This window comes from Eumetopias jubatus, unplaced genomic scaffold (assembly GCF_037043125.1).
Source record: "Eumetopias jubatus isolate StellerSeaLion01/CBP00866 unplaced genomic scaffold, mEumJub1_p1.0 scaffold_1, whole genome shotgun sequence".
Lineage (NCBI taxonomy): Eukaryota > Metazoa > Chordata > Mammalia > Carnivora > Otariidae > Eumetopias > Eumetopias jubatus.
In genome coordinates, this window is record NW_028274807.1 from 47,523,890 (window position 1) to 47,546,706 (window position 22,817).

The 22,817-nt window shown below is 42.7% G+C and overlaps 1 protein-coding gene across 3 annotated transcripts; it reads left to right on the top strand.

The window, feature by feature from the left end:
* Positions 1-429: 429 nt before the first annotated feature.
* Positions 430-17,222, top strand: NIT2 (nitrilase family member 2). 3 transcript variants are annotated; one of them, XM_028119214.2, is made up of 10 exons: positions 430-513; positions 3,981-4,099; positions 4,714-4,834; positions 6,440-6,528; positions 9,631-9,724; positions 10,236-10,310; positions 11,431-11,509; positions 12,937-13,035; positions 15,101-15,156; positions 15,524-17,222. In XM_028119214.2, the coding sequence occupies exons 1-10, from the start codon at positions 486-488 to the stop codon at positions 15,613-15,615; spliced, it is 852 nt and encodes a 283-aa protein (XP_027975015.1). In that variant the 5' UTR covers positions 430-485; the 3' UTR covers positions 15,616-17,222. The 3 variants fall into 3 exon arrangements, with proteins under 3 accessions (XP_027975015.1, XP_027975014.1, XP_087880449.1); XM_028119213.2 differs by lacking the exon at positions 430-513 and adding an exon at positions 1,179-1,317; XM_088024323.1 differs by lacking the exon at positions 430-513 and adding an exon at positions 1,179-1,317 and having other exon boundaries at positions 12,937-13,024; positions 15,524-15,611.
* The last annotated feature ends 5,595 nt before the right edge of the window (positions 17,223-22,817 follow it).

Consider the following 22,817-nt stretch of genomic DNA (forward strand, 5'->3'; position numbering starts at 1 on the left):
ATGACGCAGGAGCCTTGCGGTCAGAGCCCACTAATGTCTTGAGTGATTAAACCAACCTAGGTAATTCCATCCCCGTCCCAGCGACTTGTTCAAGTAGCCCAAGGCAATCAGCAAATACGGTATTATTCCCGGCCAGAGGTGATCTAACCAGCAAGGGGTTCAGTCCTTTTGTCGAGAATCGGAGAGGCCGATTGTTAAACACTACCCCAATTTAGGTCGCCCACCTTGGTCCCTTTGCCTTTTGAGGCATTCCTTTTTCTGGATTGTGTTGTTATTCGTCGTTTCTCCTTGGTTCATCCTAGTGCAAACAGCGAGTACTAACAGGTGTTTGGAAGAGAGCAGGAAAGACTACACGCTCTGGGCGGAGCCGGGAGGCGGGGCGTGGGCGGAACCTAGGCCCCGCCCCCTCCTGCGCGCGGCTCTGCCCCGCCCCGGGCCGTGTCGCCGCGCTCAGTCCAGAGACCTCTGCTGGGGCCGCACCGCTGATGGTGCTACCTGGGAGAGCAATGGCCAGTAAGTAGCGCGGCGGCCCGAACTCAGGCATAGGACAGGGAGGCCTAGGTTGCGGAGCCGGCGGCGGGTCTCCCCGGCTCAGCCCCTCGCCTCCGCTTCGTGTCCCCGCCGCGCCCCAGGCCTTCCCCGGCCCGGCGTTCGCGGACTGGGGCCTCGGGCGTCTTGGCTGCGAAGGTGGGCAGGGCGGGCCTGCGCACTCCGGGGGGATTCCAGGCTTCCGGGAGGGCAGACGCGGCCGCGGGAGCGCGGGGCCTCCCGGCCAGAAAGGCCCGCGCCTTGCTCCTTGCTGGGCTCCTGCGTCCCACCCGGTGCTTCTTGGTGCATTCGGCCCCTCCCCCCCGCGCAAGTTCACCTGCGCCGGAAGAGGAGGGTAGACGGATGATCACTTAAAATCCAAGTTCCGCACCCCCTTTTCCCTGCCCCAACTCGAAGACTGCACTTTCAGTAAAGCCTTTCAGTGATTTTGATACTTCTGCTAGTGTGGGAACCTCTGCCTTGTGGGATTCTTGGAGGCTCTTAGGTTTTGCATTAGAAAGCGCTACTATCCAGTGGGGTCGCTTTCACTCTCTTCACAGATTGATTTTTGGACTTGGGTTTTGCAGAGGCATTAACCCTAATTATTTGTGGTTGGAACCCGGTCACGTGAAAATGAAGCATCTGTTTTCTTTCAGTTGGACTCTATGGTCAGAGGACTGGTTAACTTGCCTCATGTTGCACCCCCCCACCCCCCACCCCCCACCCCCAGTGGGGAATGCTCTCTTCTGGACAAGACAGACTTTCTGCATCTGGACATTGAGCTTTCAGGTTAGGTATTACATGTTCCTTACACATCCCTGTCCTGATTGGCCCCAGGGGCACGTTTCTAGCTATCTCTGACCCCAGGCCTCTGCCAGATTCTTTTACAGGAGGCTTTGGAGTGCTCTGGACTCATAGTCTGGAGACCTGGATTGTTACAGTTTTGCCTCAGCCCATGTCAACAAGTCATTTAATCTCTCAGAACCTCAGGTTCCTCACCTGTAAAATGGGCATAAACTGCCCCTGCTGAGTCATGGGAGGCTCCCATGAGATGGTAAGGTTTGTGGAAGTGCTGTTTTTCATCTTAACCTGACAGAGCTCAGTGCAAGTTGGTGGCAGTGCAAGTCAGTGGCAGAAGCAATGTTCAGGATCGGGGTATGGAAGTCCTTGTACACCCCTCCCTCTGCGTGTGGCCGGTATCTTTGAAGACGCAGGACATGACAGAGGCTGGTGGGGTTGAGAGCTGTGGTTCCTGGTGGGGTTGAGGGAGGTGTCTGATTTCTGTGAGGAACGTTTTCAACTTACATGACCTCCCTCCCCCCCCCAACCCAAAAATGAACAAATGAAGTTCCCATCCTGCTTTACAGTTCTAGATTTTGGCTCGGATTTGCCACTGACAAATTTGTTCACTGATCCTGTGCATCTTCCCCCCTGCAACCCCCTTGTTTCCTCATCTACCAAATGGTGTTAAGGACGCCTCACAGATGCTCATGTGCTTAAAGGGCCTGGCACATTCCTTATGCTTTTTCCCAAGTTGGTCCCTTCACTTAGATATTTTTTATCCTTTTTTTTTCTTTGGTCAGTCTTCCGTTTTTAGATTATGGTAAGTATTAGAGCAGCCAGGGACCTTAAAAGTGATTGTATTTTCATTTTACAGCCGAGGCGATGAAGTGACTAGTATTGTTTTCGGCATCAAGAAACCCCTCACTGGTGGCCTTTCCCTGCCTCAGCCCCTCAGAGGACGGGGTGATTTGCAGAATGTCAGGCAGTTACAGCCTGGATCAGGACAGCTACCTTTCTGGGTTGGATGAGGGAGAGGGGAAATGGTCAGCAGAGCCGTGGTGAATTGCATCTTTTAATCCCTCAGAAGCAGAGACAAAGCCCAGCTTCTGACAGAGTTACAGTGGTGACTTTCAGTGGGTCTGCAGGATGGTCTGGTGACCCCTAAAGGTATCTGTTTGTTCCCAAGTAATCCCAGCTTTGGTTTTTCCTGTTTCCGTTTACTTCATTTTCACTCCGATTCTGAAACTACTCAAAAAGCAGCTTCAGGGTTAAGTTGAGCTCTTCTCACTATATTTAGGACAAACCAAGGGATGGAACATCTGAGTTTTCCTACTTTTAGGGTTACCACTTAGCCAGACAGGCCTTCACAGGTAAGGGTCTGTCAGTGTTGCTTCTTCTGGGGACATTTGCACCACTGTAGGTGACACCCAGGGGGAGAACTCTCTAATGGTTTTCAGGTTCTAGAGCTTTTCAGATTTCTAGAGCAGAGGTGGGGCAGGGAAGCCCGGGAAGGCCGTTACTGATAATTCCTGAAGTTTTGCAGAGCTTCATGGGTCATCACGTGCTTTGGATCCTTTAATGTCCCCTTCCATCACACCATGAGCGAAAACTGCATCGGTTAGGGTCCAGATAGGACACAGAAACCACACCAGTCACTTGGACAGGGAAAATTTTGTATGAAGAATGATTATCCAGTAGGTGATTACTCTAAGAGCTACCAGAGAACTCTAAAGAATATAGGAGAAGCACATGTGGGGTGTAGCTATTACCCCAAGGAGGGAATAAGCCTGGAAGAGCCCTGACCTCCTTGGCTGACAACATTTCTTGTTGGCCACATAGTCGGTGGGACTCAGTCTCTGATGAAAACGTGGAGCCCCTTACCCAGGTAGCAGGGAGAAGACTGCTAGTCTTTCCTTCTACAGTCTCTCTCTCAACCACTCGTGGTGTTTTTTATTTGCTACTTACTGTTGTGCTCTTTGGGGCACAGGAATATTCATGGAGTGAGTGCAAAATCTCACAGGTGCCCAGGGGCCCTGCCCCGGGATAAGCACCGGTGCAGCTCATCGGCTGCCAAACCGCCCCCCCCACCCCTGCGAGCAGCTGGGCCTGGGACACCAGGTCCCAGCTGGTGGTGGGGGGAGCAGAGATAGGCGTCTCCCCTTCCCATGGGCCCGCTGCCCCACTTCACGGCGAGTGGCTGATTTCCGAGGGATTTCACCTGCACTGAGATGTGCTTAATACCCAGATCAGGGGTAGGTTGAGTCCCAAGATCAAACAGTAAGGGATAATTGCATGTTCAAACTCAGTCTCCTTTCAAGCCGTGTTCTCATTAGTATGTAAGACGCTGGCCCTGCCTACCCCACTGAGGCTCTCGTGCCGGTGGGAGCGTGACCCGGGGTGGCGTTCTCTTCCAGGGTTTCTCAGCCTCGGCATCAGTCACATCTCGGGTTGGATAATTCTTTATTGTGAAGGACTGTCCTATGGCCTCTGGCCTCTGGTATGCTGAGCAACGTCCCTGACTTCTGCCTGTTAGATGCTAGTAGCACCTCAATAGTTGTGACCATTAAAATGTCTCTGTTGTCACGTGTCCCTGGGGGTCAGAATTGCCCTCCGGTTGAGAATTGCTCTGATTCAGCAGTCAGATCTGACAGTTTTCTCTTCATCCTCAGCTTTCCGCTTGGCCCTCATCCAGCTTCAGGTTTCTTCCATCAAATCAGACAACCTCACTCGAGCCTGCGGCCTCATCCGGGAGGCAGCAACACAAGGAGCCAAAATCGTTTCTCTGCCAGTAAGTGGAGGCAGAGAGGGTCACCTCTTAGAACTCTTGACCGAGTAGAATACTGCCTGCATCTAGGGGTCCAGCATATTTTGGGGAATGAGAGATTTCTCAGGATCAGCATGATAGTACTGGAAGGGAGCTTAGAAACCGCTCATTTTATAGATAGGAAACATCTTCTGTGGCTTTTGAAGCTTCTGTATTTTTTTCAAGCACAGGCTTATTGCTTTTCATAGTTAAAGATGTAATTTTGAGCCCGTGGATTCATTCTAACACCCACAGTCCTGTGATTAAGCCGAGGTGTAGCAGGGCCTGGGTGCCCAAGGGTGGGAGCTCATAGTTCGCTTGCAGACAGTGAGGAAGGGGCTGATCTGCCAGGTTGACAAGGGTCTGAGAGAGCACACATGCTGTGTGTCGCCTCGCCCCACCTGAGCCAGCCCAGGTGTTCTGCTTAGGGCCACAGGCTCTCTAGCTCTGGGATACTGTTGTTTTTCTTACCGGCTGTGTTTTAGCCCTTCGAGAGCGGAGCTTACGAGAGGCAGCTGTGCCTTCTTGAAGCGGAACTTTAAAATGGGTTGGATATTTTCGTGGTTTTTTTCCCTTTTTCTCTGCCAACATTATTCTAGGAATGCTTCAATTCTCCATATGGCACGAAATATTTTCCTGAATATGCTGAGAAAATTCCTGGTGAATCCACACAGAAGCTTTCTGAAGTAGCAAAGGAGTGCGGTATATATCTCATTGGAGGTAACGTCCTACCCTCAAGGTGTAGTGGCCTAAATATTAAAAACATCTGAATAATTTCTGTTACATTTAAACCATGGAATACAAACCATGTAAATTAGGCATTGAAAAGAATGTGTTGAGGGCACCTGGGTGGCACCTTCTGATTAGGTCATGATCTCGGGGTCCAGGGATCGAGCCCCTGCATCGGGCTCTCTGCTCAGTGGGAGCCTGATTCTCCCTCTCCCTCTGTGCTCACTCACTCACCGTCTCTCAAATAAATAAATAAAAAAATCTTTAAACAACAAAAAAAGAATGAGGTGGATGTTATGTAATAATGTGGAAAAATGTTCAAGACACACTGTTACATGGAAGAAGCAAGTATAATATGACATGAACAGGTATTCCCATTCAGATTAATCCCTCACACAAAAGGTTATGTATTTTTTTATGTCTTTATATATGTAGCACATGGTAAATATTGTATAAGGACACACCAAACTGATTTTCCCTGGAGAAGCAATGGGAATACAGAGGCAGGTGGAAATGTGGAAAGAAAAACTGCATTGGATTGTCTTTCATTATACTAATACAACATTAAGAAATTTGTTTTTTCACAAAGAGGCCATATACATCAAGGTAGCTTTATAAACGTGGTTTTGAAATGTGATTTTTGAAATGCATTTAAAATTTTTTTAAATTATTTTTTAAAAAAAATTTGAGAGTGAGGGAGAGTGAGCGTACAAGGGCAGAGGGAGAAGCAGACTCTCTGCTGAGCAGGGAGCCCATTGCGGGGCTTGATCCCGGGACTCCGGGATCATCACCTGAGCCGAAGGCAGACGCTTAACTGACTGAGCCACCCAGGTGCCCCTTGAAATGCATTTTAAAATGCTCTATTTGCTTAAAGAAAAAATACAGTAAAACTGTTTAATATAGCAAAATTATTCTGTTATATTGAGAATTAGAAATGAATGAGAGGTGAAGAAAAGACCAAGCAAGAAAAGAGAGAAATGCAGGAACTACATTCAGTGATGTCAGGACTGGTTTACATTCCTATCTTGAGGCCTTTTTGGATACAGTTATGTTGCAGGTCCTGGTGAATTTAAGTTGAGCAACAGTGAATCCTCCATGTTGCTCTAGTGTTATAGATTAAGTGTAGCTCAAGATCAAAGCCGAATTCAGAAACGGTTTGGTTATTTTTGAGACCTGTCTTTGGCATTTGACTTAATTATATTTTATCTCTACTCTGAAGTTTATCTCTGAAAGATCATCCTCAAGAAGACAAAAAAAACCCATTAATAACCCTTAGAAGATAGTATACCTTATTCCTGGACCCAAGTGACAGTTTATCAAGTGTTTGTCCAGTGATCATAAAAGAATGCTTTAGGGCGCCTGGGTGGCTCAGTCATTGAGCGTCTGCCTTCGGCTCAGGTCATGATCCCAGGGGCCTGGGATCGAGTCCCGCATCGGGCTCCCTGCTCCTTGGGAGCCTGCCTCTCCCTCTGCCTCTCTCTCTCTCTCTGTCTCTCATGAATAAATAAATAAAATCTTTAAAAAAAAATAAAAAAATAAAAGAATGCTTTATTCAGAATATTTGCTTTGCCTGTGTGTTTCTCCTCTCAATGAAAGGTTCCATTCCTGAAGAGGATGCTGGGAAATTATATAATACCTGTGCCGTGTTTGGTCCTGATGGCACTTTACTGGTAAAGTACAGAAAGGTAAGCAAGGAATGTCGCAAGTCTCATTACCTCTTGAGAATTTGCTGTAATGTTCCCTAGTCTCCTCATCATATTGTACACACATGGGGCATTAGATGAATTGGTACAGTCAACTTGTCAAATCTTGGCTGTTGACATTTTGATATAAATTTTAGACTTAGCCTGTCAATTTCAGGAAAGGAAAAAATCTATGGGAATTTTGATTAGAATTGCATTGAATATAGAGAGATCACTTTGGGGAGAGTTGACATCTTTGCTGTAGTAAATGCATACACATTGAGAATTGTTAAATATTCCTGGTAAATCGATCTTTTGGCATTGTGAAATCCATTTTTTTTTTTCTCATAATACTCTTTGTCTTGAAGTTTATTTTATCTCTGATATTGCTATGGCCACTCTAGGCTTCTAATACTTAGTGTTGTATAATACATCTTTTTCTAATTCCTTATTTTCAACCTGTATGTGTCTTTATATTTAAAATGATTCTCCTATAGATAGCCTGCAGTTGGGTCTTGTTATTGTCTTCATTCTGACAACCTCTGCCTTTTAACTGGAGTGCTTACTCCACTTACATTTAATGTAATTATTGGTATGATTGGATTTAGGCATTAGACATTTTACTGTTTTTTTTCCTTTGTTCCTCTTTCTTGCATTCTTTTGGCTTAGTTAAGTATTTTTTAGAATTCCATTTTAATTTTTCTATTGGCTTTTAGCTGTATACGTCTTTGCTTTTGTTTAAGTGTTGCTCTAGGGATTACAACATGCACCCTATCTTTTTGCAGTCTCCTTAGAATTAATATTATACTGCTTCATATGAAATTTAAGAACTTCCCAATTGTATCATTTCCTTCCCCCCCATTTTCTGTTATAGTTGACGTACATGTTTCATCTACATATATTATAAATCCCACAGAACACTAAGTTTTTAAGTAATTATGTGTATTTTAAAGAAATAAAGATAAAAATATTTTGTTTACTGAAATGTTTACCTTTTTGGTACTTTTCTTTCTAAAGAGCATAGTTCTCTCTGGTATCTTTGCCTTCCAACAGAAAGACCTTTAGAATTTTTCTAGTGAGGATGTGCCAGATAGGAATTCTCTTAGTTTTTGTTTATGAATATATCTTTATTTTGTCTTCATTCTTGAAAGATACTTTTGCTGGAATAGAATTCTGGGTTGACCGTTTTGTCTCCTAGAAATTTGAGCGATGTTTTTCAGGTATCTTCTAGCCTCTTTTAAAATTTTTTCTGATAAAAAGTCAGTGGTGATTTGTATTGTTCTTTATGTAATTTATATTTTTTTCTGTCTGCCTTCAAAATTTTTTTCATAATCCTTAGTGTTCAGTGTTTTGACTCTGATGTGCCTGCCTAGATACGGTTTTCTTTATATTTGTCCTGCTTTGTGCTTCTTTAATCTGTAAATTTAACTCTTTCATTATATTGGGGGCATTATTTTGTTAAATATCTTTCTGTTCCAATCTCTTTTTATTGGACTTCAATTTTGATACTGTTCCACCAAACCAGGTCACCAAGACTCTGGTTTTTTGTTTTTCCCACCTTTTTTCTCTCTCTTCTTCAGTCTTCTTCAGTGTGGACACTTCACATTGATCTGTTTTTAAGTTCACAGAATCTTTTTTCTGTAAGCCCCAGTCTCCTGTATGCCAATCCAGTGAAATCTTTTAATATTTCACATAAACTTTTATTTTTCTACTGGTATTTCTTATATGTCCATTCATTGAGAGTGTATTTTTCTTTAGACCTTTGAGCTTAGTTTCAGTAGCTCCTTTGTGGTAATTAATCACATCTGGTCTAGCTGGGGTCTCCTTCATTAATTGCCTTCTCTTTAAAGTTGGGTAACATTGAGATGTTTATACAGCGTTCAAGAACCTGTCTTTCTACTAAAGTTGGGTAACATTTTCTTGTTTCTTTGTCTAGTAATTTTGAATTACATATTGGATATATTTTTGAGATTCTAGCTTCTATTACTCTGAAAAATGTTGTATTTTTTTTGTTTTAGTAAGTAGTTAACTTGGTTGTACTCAAACACCATACCCTTTTCCTTTGGGAGTGGGCAGCAACTTCAGCTGCTCTGTTCTAAGTTGTTTAGCTTTAGCTGGGCTGCCTGGAGTCCACCCTACATCTTTAATTCAGTACTTAGCAAGAGATTTGGACAGATATTTAGATGTAGAATTTAGGGCTCTTCCTCTTGGGCTTCCTCCTTTTCAGGATTTCTCCCTCACTTTTCCAGCTGCTGTGAAACTCTGTCCTCTGGTTCCTTGGGCCAATATGGTTGTGATTTTCACTACCACTCCTAGCAACAACTGGGATCTTACTTGCAACTAAAAGGTGTAAACAGGAAACTCACCTTGTCTTATTCCTGATCTCAGTATGAAAAAGCTTTTAATATTTCACCATTAAGTATGATGTTCCTTCCTTTTTTTTTCTTTTTTCAGATTATCAAATTAAGGGAGTTCCCTTCCTAGAAGAGTTTTTTTCTTTTGTTTTTAAAATAAGAATGTATGGAGGAGTTTACCACATGCTCACCATGCACCTCTTAAGATGATCATATGACTTTTCTCCTTTATTTTGTTAGTGTGGTAAATTACGTTGATTGATTTCCTTGAATAAATCCAATTTACTTCTGTTTGCTTTCCTTGAATAAATCCAATTTCGAAGTGATGTGTTACTCTTTTTATATATTGCTGCATTTAGTTTGGAAAATTTTACCTATTTTTAATTGCTCTCCCGCTCTCCACCTCTCCTGCCAGTTTGTCAGTTTATGAGTCTGTGAAGACTTCATTTAGCATTTATACTGAATAAAAGAATAACATGTTAATTGCTTCCCAAAAGAAACCTAGACAGTGAACTTGCACACCACCTAGGAAAGAAGTGTCATAAAGCCTACAGCATGATTTTCCCGTTTTGCATATTAGAACTCATTTTGATAAGATGTCAGCTTGTGGGGTGGGTTGTGGGCAGGTGGGGGTTGCTGTTTGTGTAGTTGATCTCAGAGCATCCCCGTTTCTGGCCATGGAAAGATGTTGGCTGTGATTGCCATGACCCTGCTAGAGAAGAGGTAACCAAATTGATTGCTTGTGGTGCAGCTCCATCTGTTTGACATTGATGTTCCTGGGAAAATTACATTTCAAGAATCTAAAACGCTGAGTCCTGGTGATAGTTTCTCCACATTTGATACTCGTAAGTACCAGACACGTTCACCTGTTTTAGTAGTATCAGTAGAAGAGGATCAGGTGTTCCCTTTTTTTTTTTTAACTCGTATGTCCCTCCCCTACTTCTTTACATACCCTGACTGCAACACCAGAAGTGAGACAGGCGAATGGTCAGAGATCTAGAAAGGGCGGGCTGAACAGAGAACAAAGGGTTTGACCTGATTTTGCTCTACCGTTTGGTCACAGCATGCTATTAGCATGATTGCTTCCAGAGTTTACCTCTTAGGTTGTGATTGAACACCTCCCACACAGATAATAAGCATTCAGTTAGTTGAATTTCTCATTTCTAATCTGAGATAAATGATGTCTTTATGAGGGAAAATCCAAGCAGGAATAAGCTTATACATTTTCTCCAGCCACGGCCCCGGGTTAATGTATTGCCATCAGTGTTTTGAGATCTTACAATGGAGGCTTTACTCTGCTGCACCGTGTTGCAAGAGGTTAACTTTTCATTTGTGCATTTTCTGTTTGGAAAACAGCTTACTGCAGAGTGGGCCTGGGCATCTGCTATGACCTGCGCTTTGCGGAGCTCGCCCAGATCTACGCCCAGAGAGGTGAGACGGCACCACGACTCTGGTGTAGGTGCTTAGAGATTTGATTCTGGCTTGGTCTTTGTGTGTCGAGGGAGCCCTTAGGCAGAAAAACTGGAGAAGGGGTCTTAATCTCTCCACCCCCATCTGATTCCTCAGACTTTTGCTGTATATGGACAATATGGTTTTTCAGAGATTGTATTTCAACACACCATGCAGCTAAGGCAGGGAAGGCAGGAACCGTGCTCCTAAATCTGCTCTATTCTTTGAGCCCTTCTTGCTACCATGTTTGGAAAGAGTCACATGGAGCCCACTAGAAATAAGGATGTGGTCTAGGGTGTCTGTCATGGATTTCACACTCAATAGTCCTAGATATTGGTTACAGTAGAAATATAGTCTGTGACCTTTTGGTCCAGAGAAGAAATACCCTACTGGCCTGGAAGAACACTGAGCCAAGTCAGAAGATCCGGGTTCTGCTTCCAGCTCTCCTCCTTAATTGACGTGATACTTCGAGTAAATTATTTAATTTTTAGAGCTCTGTGGATCTCAGGTTTTTCATAGGCATGGTGTGTGGAGATTAAGGAGGGAGAACTTAGCTCTCCGTATGGTACTCAACAAATGTGAGCATCCCTGCTAGACTGTCCAAACTACTCTGATCCGGACTTGACTTTTCCCTTAAAGTGGAGTGGGTGCAAACATTTTGATGGCCTGCTCAGCAAAAAAGGTGGACGTGCGTGGGCTCTGGGTTGGCAGACCCTGTTGAGCTCTCTCAGTAAGCATTACAGCACCTACTCTGCCCCCCATTTCACTTAAAAGCATTAACGAATGTGGTCCTTGGCCGTGTGGAGCTGACCGTATGGTGCTGAGAGAAATTTGAATGATTTTTTTTTTTTTTTAAGTGAAGTCACATACCCTGGTTTTGGTCATCAATACCACTGTATTTGTATGTGTGTGTAGCGTGTGTGTGTCTCTAAAGGAATTCAGAGCCGTAACTTAGTACTCCTGACAGTGTCCGGCTTGGCTGACATCTTTTCATGCTTGGGGAAGTTCGAGTTTGGTCCCCACTGGGTAGAGAACAGAATGGGGAGCTAGTGTGGTGGGGTGTTAACCTGGGCCCACTCTTCTCTGGCCTTTCTCTCCCAAGGCTGTCAGCTGTTGGTATATCCTGGAGCTTTTAATATGACCACTGGACCAGCCCACTGGGAGTTGCTTCAACGAGGCCGGTAAGAAAGCACCTCAGGCATACCTTCAGGTGTCTCAGTGTTGCTTTGTGAAAAGATTTCCAGTTTGGTGGAAGTACCAGCGTTCCTGACTCAGAATGCTGCCCCTGACCCAGCCTGCTTTGCCATCCAGATGCAGTCGGAAGAGAAGAATCAGCCCGTTGACTGTGCTCTGCAGATTGGGGTGCTTATCCCCCCCATCCTTTACACCATTCTGCTCTTCCTGGAATACTCTGCCAAGACACTTGTTATAAGGTCTTGGTTTTCTAATCTATAGTCCGAGGCATTGCACAGTGTCTTTGGCACGTCACAGTAGCTGTGTCCTGAGTCCCCTAGGGTTGGGGAGTGAGCAGTGAAGGGCAGCTAGCAGAGGTGGATGTAACATGGAAGGGAGGAAGAGTGTGACTGTGTGTGTCTGTGTAAAGTGTGCTGAAAACCATGAAATGGTGGTCAGAAATGCCAGTTTTCTTCATTACGGTTCTGTTACTTGAGGTATAATAAAAGAGCAGGACACCAATTTTAAGTCTGTAGGTCACTGAATTTTCTACCCGCGTATTCACCTGGGACCAAGGTCAACACAGAACACCTGCAGACCTCTAGAATGCTCCCTTCTGTTCCTCCATCAACCCTGCCCTTGTTTGCCCAGATGTAGCCGCTATTCTCACCTCTAAAAACGATGGTGATTTTTATCAGAGGAGGCAGCAGAGGTGTTTGGCTGATTGCTTGGTGGAAGATGGGGTAGGGGCATCTGATACCATGTATATTAATGAATGCAGTCTTGAAGAAAGCAGAAAAGCCTGAGAAACATTGGAATGGCCTGGCGTGGATCCGCTGATTGAGCCCAGAGAGCTCCCGGGTGAGGTGGCTTGAGGTACGCAGGCTGCCACCTGAAATTCTTATCTAATTTGAGCTGATGGGACTTCGGCCACTGGGGGCATGGAAGTCCCATGCGGCCCTGCAAGGCGTATGGCCCCAGCGAGGCTGGTCCATTCTCTCTGGCCACCTTGACTTGCTCTTCTGTAGGTTAACAGGTTGGCTCCGGCCAGGGTGTCAGCTGTGGCGGGACTGACATTTTGGACTAGGTCGTTCTTTGTTGTGGGGCTGTCCTGCGCACGGTGGGATGTTCACAGCACCCTGGTCTCCATCTACTAGGTGCCAGTAGCAACCTGCTATCACCAAAGTCAAAAAGTCAAAGTCATTGTCTTTGGACATTGGCAAATGTCCCCACTGGGCGAAATCACCCCCAGCTGAGAACTGGTTTACGCATTAAGATACTTTTTGAAGAGAGGGTTTCATGGCTTTGGGTATTTCCTTCCACGTCAGAGCCAGCCTACCCAGTCCTAGTTTTTAAAAGAAGGATCCGTACATTTGGAATAGAAAAATGTTGCCCATCTATAATGTATGAATTCTCTCTTTTTTGTTGACAACAGGGCTGTTGACAATCAGGTGTATGTGGCCACAGCATCTCCTGCCCGGGATGATCAAGCCTCATATGTTGCCTGGGGACACAGCACTATTGTGAGTCCTTGGTGAGTTGGCTAAGCAGGGACAGGCTCCCCGGGAGCTTGAGAGAGACGGCACTTGGGTGGGTGGGTTTTCTGATTCCCCACCAGCCCTGCCGCTCCCTCGAATCCCCATATCCTCACATGCCTGCCAGGTCTGCGCCTCGTCTGCGGGAGACCCTTCCACTTGAAAACCATGTGAGGAAGAAGTGGCCCTGCTGTCCTGACTGAGTATTTGGCCTTAGCCCTCTTCTGAGTTTCTGCGTGTCTCTTTTGTCAGTTGGACTTGGATCACATGGGGGAAACAAGGCAACACTGATGATTTTAGTAAAAAGGGCTCCCAGACTCTTGGCTTTTGGTTAAAATTTAAGCTGGGTGACTGGTTCTAGAACAGGAATTAGTTACAGGGTGAGGATTTTGCTCCCTGCCTAATGAATAGAGGATGGGGGAGGATGAGTTCAGTTAAGGGGAACTCTGCCCTTGACCTCTGTGACAGGGACAAGCCTTGTCCTAGTGAAGCGGCACCAAAGCCCCCCAGCGCGCAGTCACTCGTTAACCGTATGCAGCTCGTGGGCTGTAGCCGCGGGGGGTTTCGTAGCACTTCCGCACACGCGGTCTCCGTGTGAACTCAGAGACTTTTCCCAAATTGGGCTCCGTTTATAGATGGCAGAATTAAGTTCGTGGGACAAAGTGGCTAGGGCCGGTGTTTAGATTCAGGACTTTTGACTTCAGAACTTGGGGTTATTCCATACCACTTCTCACATATTTGTATGATTACACACACACTGATGTGTATTTCTATAATTGCAGGGTAAATAGACCAGTAACAAGGCTGAGAAGGGTTATTGATCACTGTGGGTCCCTGAAGTTCTTTATTTTTATAGGACCCAAAGATTAAAGTATGTGATAGGGGAAGGCCTTGGAAGATATGACCAGGGAGCCTCGTGCACGTTAGGATTTGGGAGGCATTGGCAGGCTGGAAGGATGAACTGGCTTGAAGATTTTCTCCAACTTGGTTCAAGTTCCTCTGTCCAGATGTTGGTGATAGGCTTCCTGGCCTCTTGGGCGGCTCTGCTCCCTGCTGGTTCTCCTGATGAACCTTGTTACTGGGCGAGCTGCTTCTGAGACGAAGTAGTTGTACATGATTTATCTTTGTTCCTTTTCAAAATTCTGTCTGTAGGATTTGGGGGGCCTTCTGGCTTATATTGACATCAGGATGGGTGCCTGGGGTTACCCCAGAGAGAGATCTTTGAATGCCGGGGCAAATGGGGAGGAAATAGAAAAGAATAAAAATAATTCGGTTAAATGGCATTAATGATGATGTTTGTACCTCATTGGTGCCAGAAATTTGTGGCCATCTGGGAAATGGAACCATTTACTTTGTCAGATTCTTTGTTGGGTCAGATTATTTTGTGTTTTGGAGAAATTTCATTTCGATAGATGTCTTTGAAGTCCTGCTTTGGGCCAAGAAACTCAGGACTGGAAGGTTTTCCAGGTCAGCCTTTCCCCAGATTTAGGCAGGAGGAGTGTTGCTCTTTCTAAGCTTGGAGTTCCTCTCCCGTTGGGGTGTGGTTTCCCCACCACTTCTTTCCTTCAAAAAACTAAAACCCGATAACAAGATACTAGGGGCCACAAGCATGAGACCAGAGACCCAGGCAGCGCTGGGCTCTGTTCAGGCCCAGCCTCCCTGTCCCCAGCCTTGGAAGGTGCAAAGAACCAGCCCACCCTCCCGAAAGGGTCTTACTGCCACAGTCACGAAGTGACAGGACGGAGCTTCCCGATCTTTACAGGGAGCTCTGTTCCTGGAGGTTTATAATCGTGGAATAACCACCATTTCCTAGCAGTTGGCAGTTTACAAAACCTACTGCATAATCTGCTCAGTCCTCACAGAGCTCTTATTTCCACTTTATAGGTTAGGGAACGAGATGGCAGATGACTCGCCACAAGGCCACACAGCTACTTAAATTGTGGAGCAGGAATGTATGCCCCTCCCTTCCTGTTTTCAGTCTCCGGATTCCTTCCCCTGGGGCCCTGAGGTGGGAGGAGGGCAGGGATGTTAGTACCCACTCCCTCCCTCTGGAATCTCTTTCAGGGGGGATGTCCTTGCTGAAGCCGGCACCGAGGAGACAGTCATGTGTTCAGACATAGGTAAGGTTTGCCACATAGGTAAGGTTGGCCGTTGGCACAGCTTAGGTCCGTGGTGTCCCCATCGGTCTGGGGTGATCCCGTAGCTCTGAAGCTGCTGTCCCCTGGAAGGGCTCCCTTGGGCCCCCTTCTCCTTTATCCTTAGTTCTCTGGCCAAGCCCCGGGGGGCTGTTGCTCAGCTTAAGTTTTCTTGGTTTGGTTTGAAATGCCCCCAGGGATGGTGCCAGGCCACCTGGGACTCCGGACAAGGCTGATATTACTGAGTTACTTGCTGAGATTCTAGTGGGTTTTATACTGTTTGCAGAAGAAATCCTCATTGGTTAGTGAGGAGTTAATGTCTTAGTAATGGTACACTTTCCTGTTTTTGCAGACCTGAAGAAGTTGGCTGAAATACGCCAGCAAATCCCCATTTTTAGCCAGAAGCGATCAGACCTCTATGCAGTGGAGGCGAAAAAGCCCTAAGGTTTATGTTTCTAACATGTTACAAACAGGAGGATATGTTCCTGCAACGTAATCCATTCCCTGCTGAATTCTTTAAAGAGATTTTTTTTTTTTTTTTTTTTTTTTTAATTTCAGCTTTTTTCCCCTTCCTGGGAACTTTCTAATGAGATGATGGAGCATCAGCACATGGTATTTTTCACACCATATTAAATAGTTAAAAAGGACTCAGGCTGGCATTGAGAGCAGAAGGAAGAGGGGATGACTATATACCTTCCATGCTAAGTTGCCTCATAGTAGTTGGTAAAAGTATCAGACCTTGGTATCTAGGTTGATTCACCTGCTACAAATACATTTGTGTCACACACACCTCTCATCTCATTGCTGGAGTTGGAATCCATTATGTAGAAAACTTGGTCTGGTGTTACGCTTTTTTGGAGCAGGATGTTAAAGTTACATTTTTAGTCTGTGAGCAGCTATGGGAAGCAAGGTGATGGACCCTTGGTGTTTGCTAGAGGAGATGGCAGCCCCAGTCCTTCCTAGCAGCCTGGAGGTTCTTCAGATTCAAGAAGGAGCTAATGAATCAAGCCCAGACCCTCCTGGTCTTAGGGGAAAGGCTGTGTCAACAGTGAGTCCTTTGGGAGAATGACTGGTGGCATTTGGTCAAGGCAACCAAAGATGAGTCTCTGCAAAAGATTTTCTTGATAGGATGAGTGTCTGAAAATCTTTTTCTTTTTGTTTTTCTCCCTAGTAACACTTTCTAGCTTGATAAAGGCAAATTTTTAGCCTAGTGGTTTTCAGAATCCTTTTGCACCATTAAAAATTAAGAATTCCAATGAACTTTATTTTTATGTATATGTTGGGCTGGTAAAACGTTTAACAACCAGCTGTCCCCAAAACCCTGATTTTGCAGTAGCATTTGCCAGTTTCCATGGTGTAAATACTTTCACTGTGGCCAAGGTTCAGACTGTCAGTATGACACCTCTAAACAGAGTTGGAAATAAATGCAGTTAGCACTTGTGAGCTGGTGCAGTCCTGCTCTAGCACACCACTGTTTACATATATATTTACCATCCTGGAAAATAAAACAAAATTTTAAAACAAAAGAATGCATGAGCACACATTTTATTAGCTATAAGAGTGATGACATCATCATGTCATTTAACCTTTGGAAACCATCATTGTATACTCAGAGGAATACAAGAGTGAAAAAGGTAAATGACATTTTAAAATTAAGTATACAATTTGGTAAAATTGGACACATGTATACTTCCATGAAACCACTCTAATCAAGATAATGAACAACCCTCACCTCCCGCCTCCCTGCAATTTTCTTGTGTTCTTGTATAATCCCCTCTAGCTACTCTTCTCATCCCCAGGCAGTCACTGATCAGCTTTGTCACTGTAGATAAGTTTGAATTTTCTGTAATTACCTAAAAGTGGAATCGTACTTAATGTGTATACTTTTTTGTCTTCTTTCACTCATCATGATTATTTGGGGAGACATACCTGTGTGTATCACTCATTTATTTTTTATTGCTGAGTGGTAGTCCATTATATGGATATACCATAATTTGATAGACATTTGAGTTTCCAGTTTTTGGCTATTAGAAATAAAGCTGCTAAAAACATTTTGTACAAGTTGTTCGTTTTTCTTGAGTAACTATCTAGGAGTGGAATGGCGGGGTCCTAGGTGTATTTCACTGCCAAACTGTTCTCCAAAGTGACTGTACCATTTTACTTCATCACCATCAGTCTGTCAGTGTCCCAGCTGCTCCACGTCCTCACCGATATTTGGTATGATGACTGTTTAAGTTTAGCCATTTTAATGTGTGTGTAAGGTTATTTCACTGTGGTTTTTTTACTTGTATTTCCCTAATGACTAATAATGCTGAGCATCTTTTCATGTGCTTTGCTATCTGAGTATCCCTTTTGGTGAAATGTCTGTTCATATCTTTTCCCCATATTTTTGTTGGGTTGTTTATCCTCCTGTTGATTAGTAAGAGTTCTTTCTATACTCAAGATAAAAATCCTCTGTCAGTTATTATGTTTTGCAAATATATTCTCCAAGTCTGAGAAAAAAAAAATGTCTTTTCATTTTTTTAAAAAGTATTGTTTAAAGCAGTTTTTAATTACCATGAAGGCCAGTTAATTGCTTTTTCTTCTTTTAAAAGTTTGTCTTTTTTATGTTGTATTTAAGAAATTGCCAAACCTCATGTCACTAACTTTATCCTGTGTTTTCTTTTGGAAGCTTTATAGTTTTAGCTCTTATATTGAGGTCTCAGATCCATTTTGAATGGTCAATTTTCTATATATGGTGTGAGGTAAGAGTCAAGATGCTTTTCGGGGCACCTGGGTGGTGCAGTTGATTGAGCGTCTGACTCTAGGGTTCGGCTCAGGTCATGATCTCAGGGTCCTGGGATAGAGCCCTGTGTCAGGCTCCACACACAGCATGGAGTCTACTTGAGATTCTCTCCCTCTGCAGCTCCCGCTGGTGCTGTCTCTCTCTCTCTTTCTAAAATAAATAAAATCTTAAAATGAGTCAAGATTCTTTTCTTTTCCGTTTCTTTTTTTTTTTTTTTAGCCTAAGGCTATCTGTTTGTTCTAGCACATTTGTTGAAAAGCTTACCCTATTCCCATGGAATTGCCTTGGCACCTTTATGAAAAAAAATGAATTGGCTGTATATATCTCAATCTACCTTTGTGTTCTGTTTCATCAATGTATTCATCTATTTTTACACAGTAACTTACTGTGTTGATTATTGTAGCTTTATAATATTAAAGTCTGGTGGTATTAGTCCTCCAGCTTTTTTCAAAATTGTTTTGGCTATTCTAAGTCCTTTGTATTTCCATATAAATTCTAGAATCAGGTTGTAAATTTCTACAGAAAAAAAGCCTGCTGGGATCTTGATTAGGATTGCATTGAATCTGTAGAGCAGTTTGGTGGAAAATTGACATCTTAATATCAAACCCGTGAACGTGAGATATGTCCTCAGTTATTTAGGCCTTTAATTTCTCTTAGCAATGTTTGTTTGCTTCTGTAAAGGTAATACATATCTTTTGTCAGATTTATCTGTAGAGGCTACAGATTTTTTTGATGCTGTAGTATTGTTTTGTAAACTTTAATTTCCAATTTTTCACTGCTAGTAAAAATAAAATTTCCTGTATTTTATCTTATATCTTGCAACCTCACTAAACTCACTTAGTCTAGCAGCTTTTTTGGGGTAGAGTCCATATGATTTTTTACATAGATGATTATATCTGCAAATAAAGACATTTTGTAAATAAATAGGCTTTTTCCTTTCCAATCTGGTTCCTGTTTGTTTGTTCATTCATTCATTCATTCATTCATTCATTCATTTTTGGCCTGTGGCATTGGCTAGAAGTTCCAGAACAGTGTTGAATAGAAGTAGTGAGTGGACGTAAGTTGTGTTGGTCCTGATCTTAGAGAAAAAAATTTAGCCTTTCATAGATGCCCTCTAATACATTGTGGAAATTCCTTTTTATTCCTAGTTTGATGAGAGTTTTTATCAAGATAGGATGCTGGGTTTTTTTAGATTCCTTTTCAGTCTTTATTGAGACAAACATATCTTTTTTTTCTTCTTTAGGCTGTTTATATTGTGAATTACATTGACTGATTTTGGAGTTATAAAACCAACCTTTCATTCTTGGGATAAACTTCACTTGACCATAATGAATTATTGTTGGATTTGATTTGCTAACATTTGAATTTCTGCATCTGTGTTCATAAGGGAGTTTGGTCTGTAGTTTTCTTGTAATACCTCTTTCTGGTTTAGGTACCAGGATCTGCTGCCTCCTAAAATGACTTGGGAAGTGAGGTGCCTGGGTGGCGCAGTCAGTTGGGCATCTGACTCTTGGTTTTGGCTCAGGTTGTGATCTCAGGGTCAGGAGATCGGGCCGCACATGGCCCTCTGTGTGTGCCAGGGAGAAGCTTGGGACTCTCTTTTTCCTCTCCCTCTGTCCCTTCCCCTCATAGTCTCTCTCAAATAAATAAATCTTTAGAACATTTTTGAAAAATGACTTGGAAATTATTTCCTTCTCTTCCGTGGTCTGAGAGAGTCGTGTGGTAATTTGCATCTTGTCTCTTAATTTTGATTATTCTTGTTGGAGGTTTATCAATTTTATTGAACTTTTCATAGAACCATAATTTGATTCCATTTTTTTTTTAAATCTCTTTTTTAGATTTGATTTCATTGATTTCTGCTCATTTATTTTCTTCTTACTCTGGGTTTCATTTGCTCTTATTTTTTCTAGTTTCTTAAAGTGTGTACTGAGTATCTTTGGAGACTTTTCCTTCTTTCCAGTATAGGCATTTCATGGTATAAATGGCACAGGATTGCTTTAATTGCATCCCCAACCTTTGATATGTTGTTTTCATTGTCATTCAATTTAAAATCCTAACTTCTCTTTGTCATCTTCTGTGATCCAAGAGTTATGTTATTTAGTTTCTAAATATTTGGAGATTTTCCAAATCTTTCTGTTACTGATTTCTAATTTGATTCCACTGTGGCCAAATATCATACTTGTATAATTTGAATCGTATTAAATTTATTGAGACTGTTTATGGGCCAGAGTATGCTCTATCTTAGTAAATGTTCCATGTGCAGGTGGGAAGAATGTGTATTTTGCTGTTTAGGTATTCTATAAATGTCAGGTCACATTGGATGATAATGTTTTCAGTGTTTTATATCTGTACTGATTTTCTAATTTTTCGATCAGTTAACAGGGGTGTTGATATCTCTGATTATAATTGTGGATTTGTTTATCATTATACTTCTATCAGTTTTTGAAGCTCTCTTATTAGGTGCATCAATATTTAGGGCTGTTACATCATCTTGCTGAATAGACCCTTTTTCCATTATGAAGCAGGTATCTCTTTTTTTGCCCTAAAGTGACTTTGTCTGATATTAATAATGCCAGTCTTTCTTTTGATTAGTATTAACATGATTTATCTTTTTCCATTTTTCCTTTTAATTTTAACCTCTTTGTGTCTTCAGCTTTGTTGGTTTATTTATTTTAGAGAAAAAGAGCGAATGGGGTGGGGGAGGGGCAGAGGGAGAGGGAGAAAGAGAATCTCAAGCAGGCTCCACACACAGCACAGAGCCCAATGTGGGGTTTGATCCCATGACCCTGAGATTATGACCTGAGCTGAAATAAAAGAGTCGGATGCTTAACCAACTGAGCCACCCAGGTGCCCCATGTATCTTCATGTTTAAAGTGGGTTTCTGTTAAGCAGCATATAGCTAGGTCATGCATTTTTATCTAGTTTGACAATTTCTTAATTGGGGTGTTTAGGCCATTTATGGTCATTGTGATTACTGATATGGCTGGACTTAAATCTACCATCTTTTTATTTTGTATTGATCCCATTTGTTCTATGTTTCCTTTTTCTTCCTATTCTTTCTCTTGGATTAAATACTGTTCTGTGGTATACTTTATCTCCTTTGTTGGATTAAAAATCATAATTTTTTATTGTGTTATTTTACTTGTTGCTTTATGGTTTATAGTATATATTCTTAACGTCACAGTCAACCTTCAAGTATTATGCCAGTTGACATGTAAGAATCTTAAAGTAGTATACTTCATTTTACTCCTTTCTTTGTATTGTCATACAGTGTACTTCAGCATATGTATGAACCCCACAATATATTGCTATTTTTGTTTTAAACACCCAGTAATCTTTTAAAGATACTTAAAAAACAAGTAAAAAAAAAAAAGCAAGTAAACATCTTTTGTAGCCAACATATTTACCATCTCTGGTACTCTTCATTAGAGTGGATCCTTTGTTTTTCTGTTTGAAGCACTTCCTTTAACATTTTAGGTAGCGTAGGTCTGCTGGTGATTTATTCTTTCAGCTTTTGTATATCTGAAAAGTTTTTTTATGCTTTCATTTTCTAAAATATATTTTTACTGGTTATAGAATTCACCTCTTCTTTCCTTTGAATACTTTAAATATGCTGCCACACTGTATTCTGGCTTGTATCTAGAGGCAAAGTGTACTGTCATTATTGTCCTTTGTCCCTCTCTGTAATGTCTTTTTCTCCTCTGTGCTTTTAAGATTTTTCTCTTCATCATTGATTTTATAGAACTTGATTATGATGTGCTTTAATGCAGTTTTTTTTTTCATGTGTCTTGTGCTTAGGAGTTCTTTGTGATTTCTGCATCCTTGGTTTTATAATTTTCATCAAATTTAGAACAGTATCAGCTAGGATTTCTTGAAGTGTTATGAACCCTTCCCTAATTACATGTACATCAGGTTGCTTGAAATCGTCCCAACAATGATACTATTTTTGTCCTCCCTCCTACACACCGCCCTGGTATATTTTCTGTGTATTTCCTTTTTGCTAGTTTCTGTGTTCCGGTGTATTTTTTTATCATTGTCTGATACATCGGTGGCTATCTTTTCTTTGTCACTGTCAGGTGGTTCCTGCCCATGCTTTAGGTAGTTTCCTTATATCCATATGCTTCAGTACTCAGCTGAAGATGTGAGCACACCCCTTTGCAGATCTCTTGAGCTTCCTCTGTATGCAACTCTCTCCTCTCCCATACCTCTGCCCGGTGAACTCTTATCATCTTGGCTTCCCAGGGTTTCTAACAGCCTCCTCAATTCAGGGAGACTGTTAACCTCCAGCTGTGTTCTCACTCCCTTGCTGCAAACTGGAAACTCAAGCCAGAGCAATTAGAGGATTCGCCTCTTTTGTTTACCGTCTCTTGGATCGCTGTCCTGAGGACTGATATCTGAAAAATAGTTTCGTGTGTGTGTGTGTGTGTGTGTGTTTAGTTATTTCAGATGGGAGGGTAAATCTGATCCCTATAACTCCATCTTGGCCACAACTAGAAGTTCCCAAATAACTTCTTAGTATTTTGGGTGGCTCAGTTGGTTAGGCGACTGCCTTCGGCTCAGGTCATGATCCTGGAGTCCCGCATCGGGCTCCCTGCTCAGCGGGGAGTCTGCTTCTTCCTCTGACCCTCCCCCCTCTCATGCTCATTCTATCTCATTCCCTCTCTCAAATAAATAAATAAAATCTTAAAAAAAAATACTTTAAACCCCACAGATCCTTTTAAATGATGGAAGAACTTTCAGGTAACCATGGACTATATTTTGAGAATCATTGCTCTGTATCCTAATAGGCCCACAGACAAATATTTAAACTTCATAATTTTAGTGTGAAACTATTTTTTGATAGATAATCTTGCAGTAAACC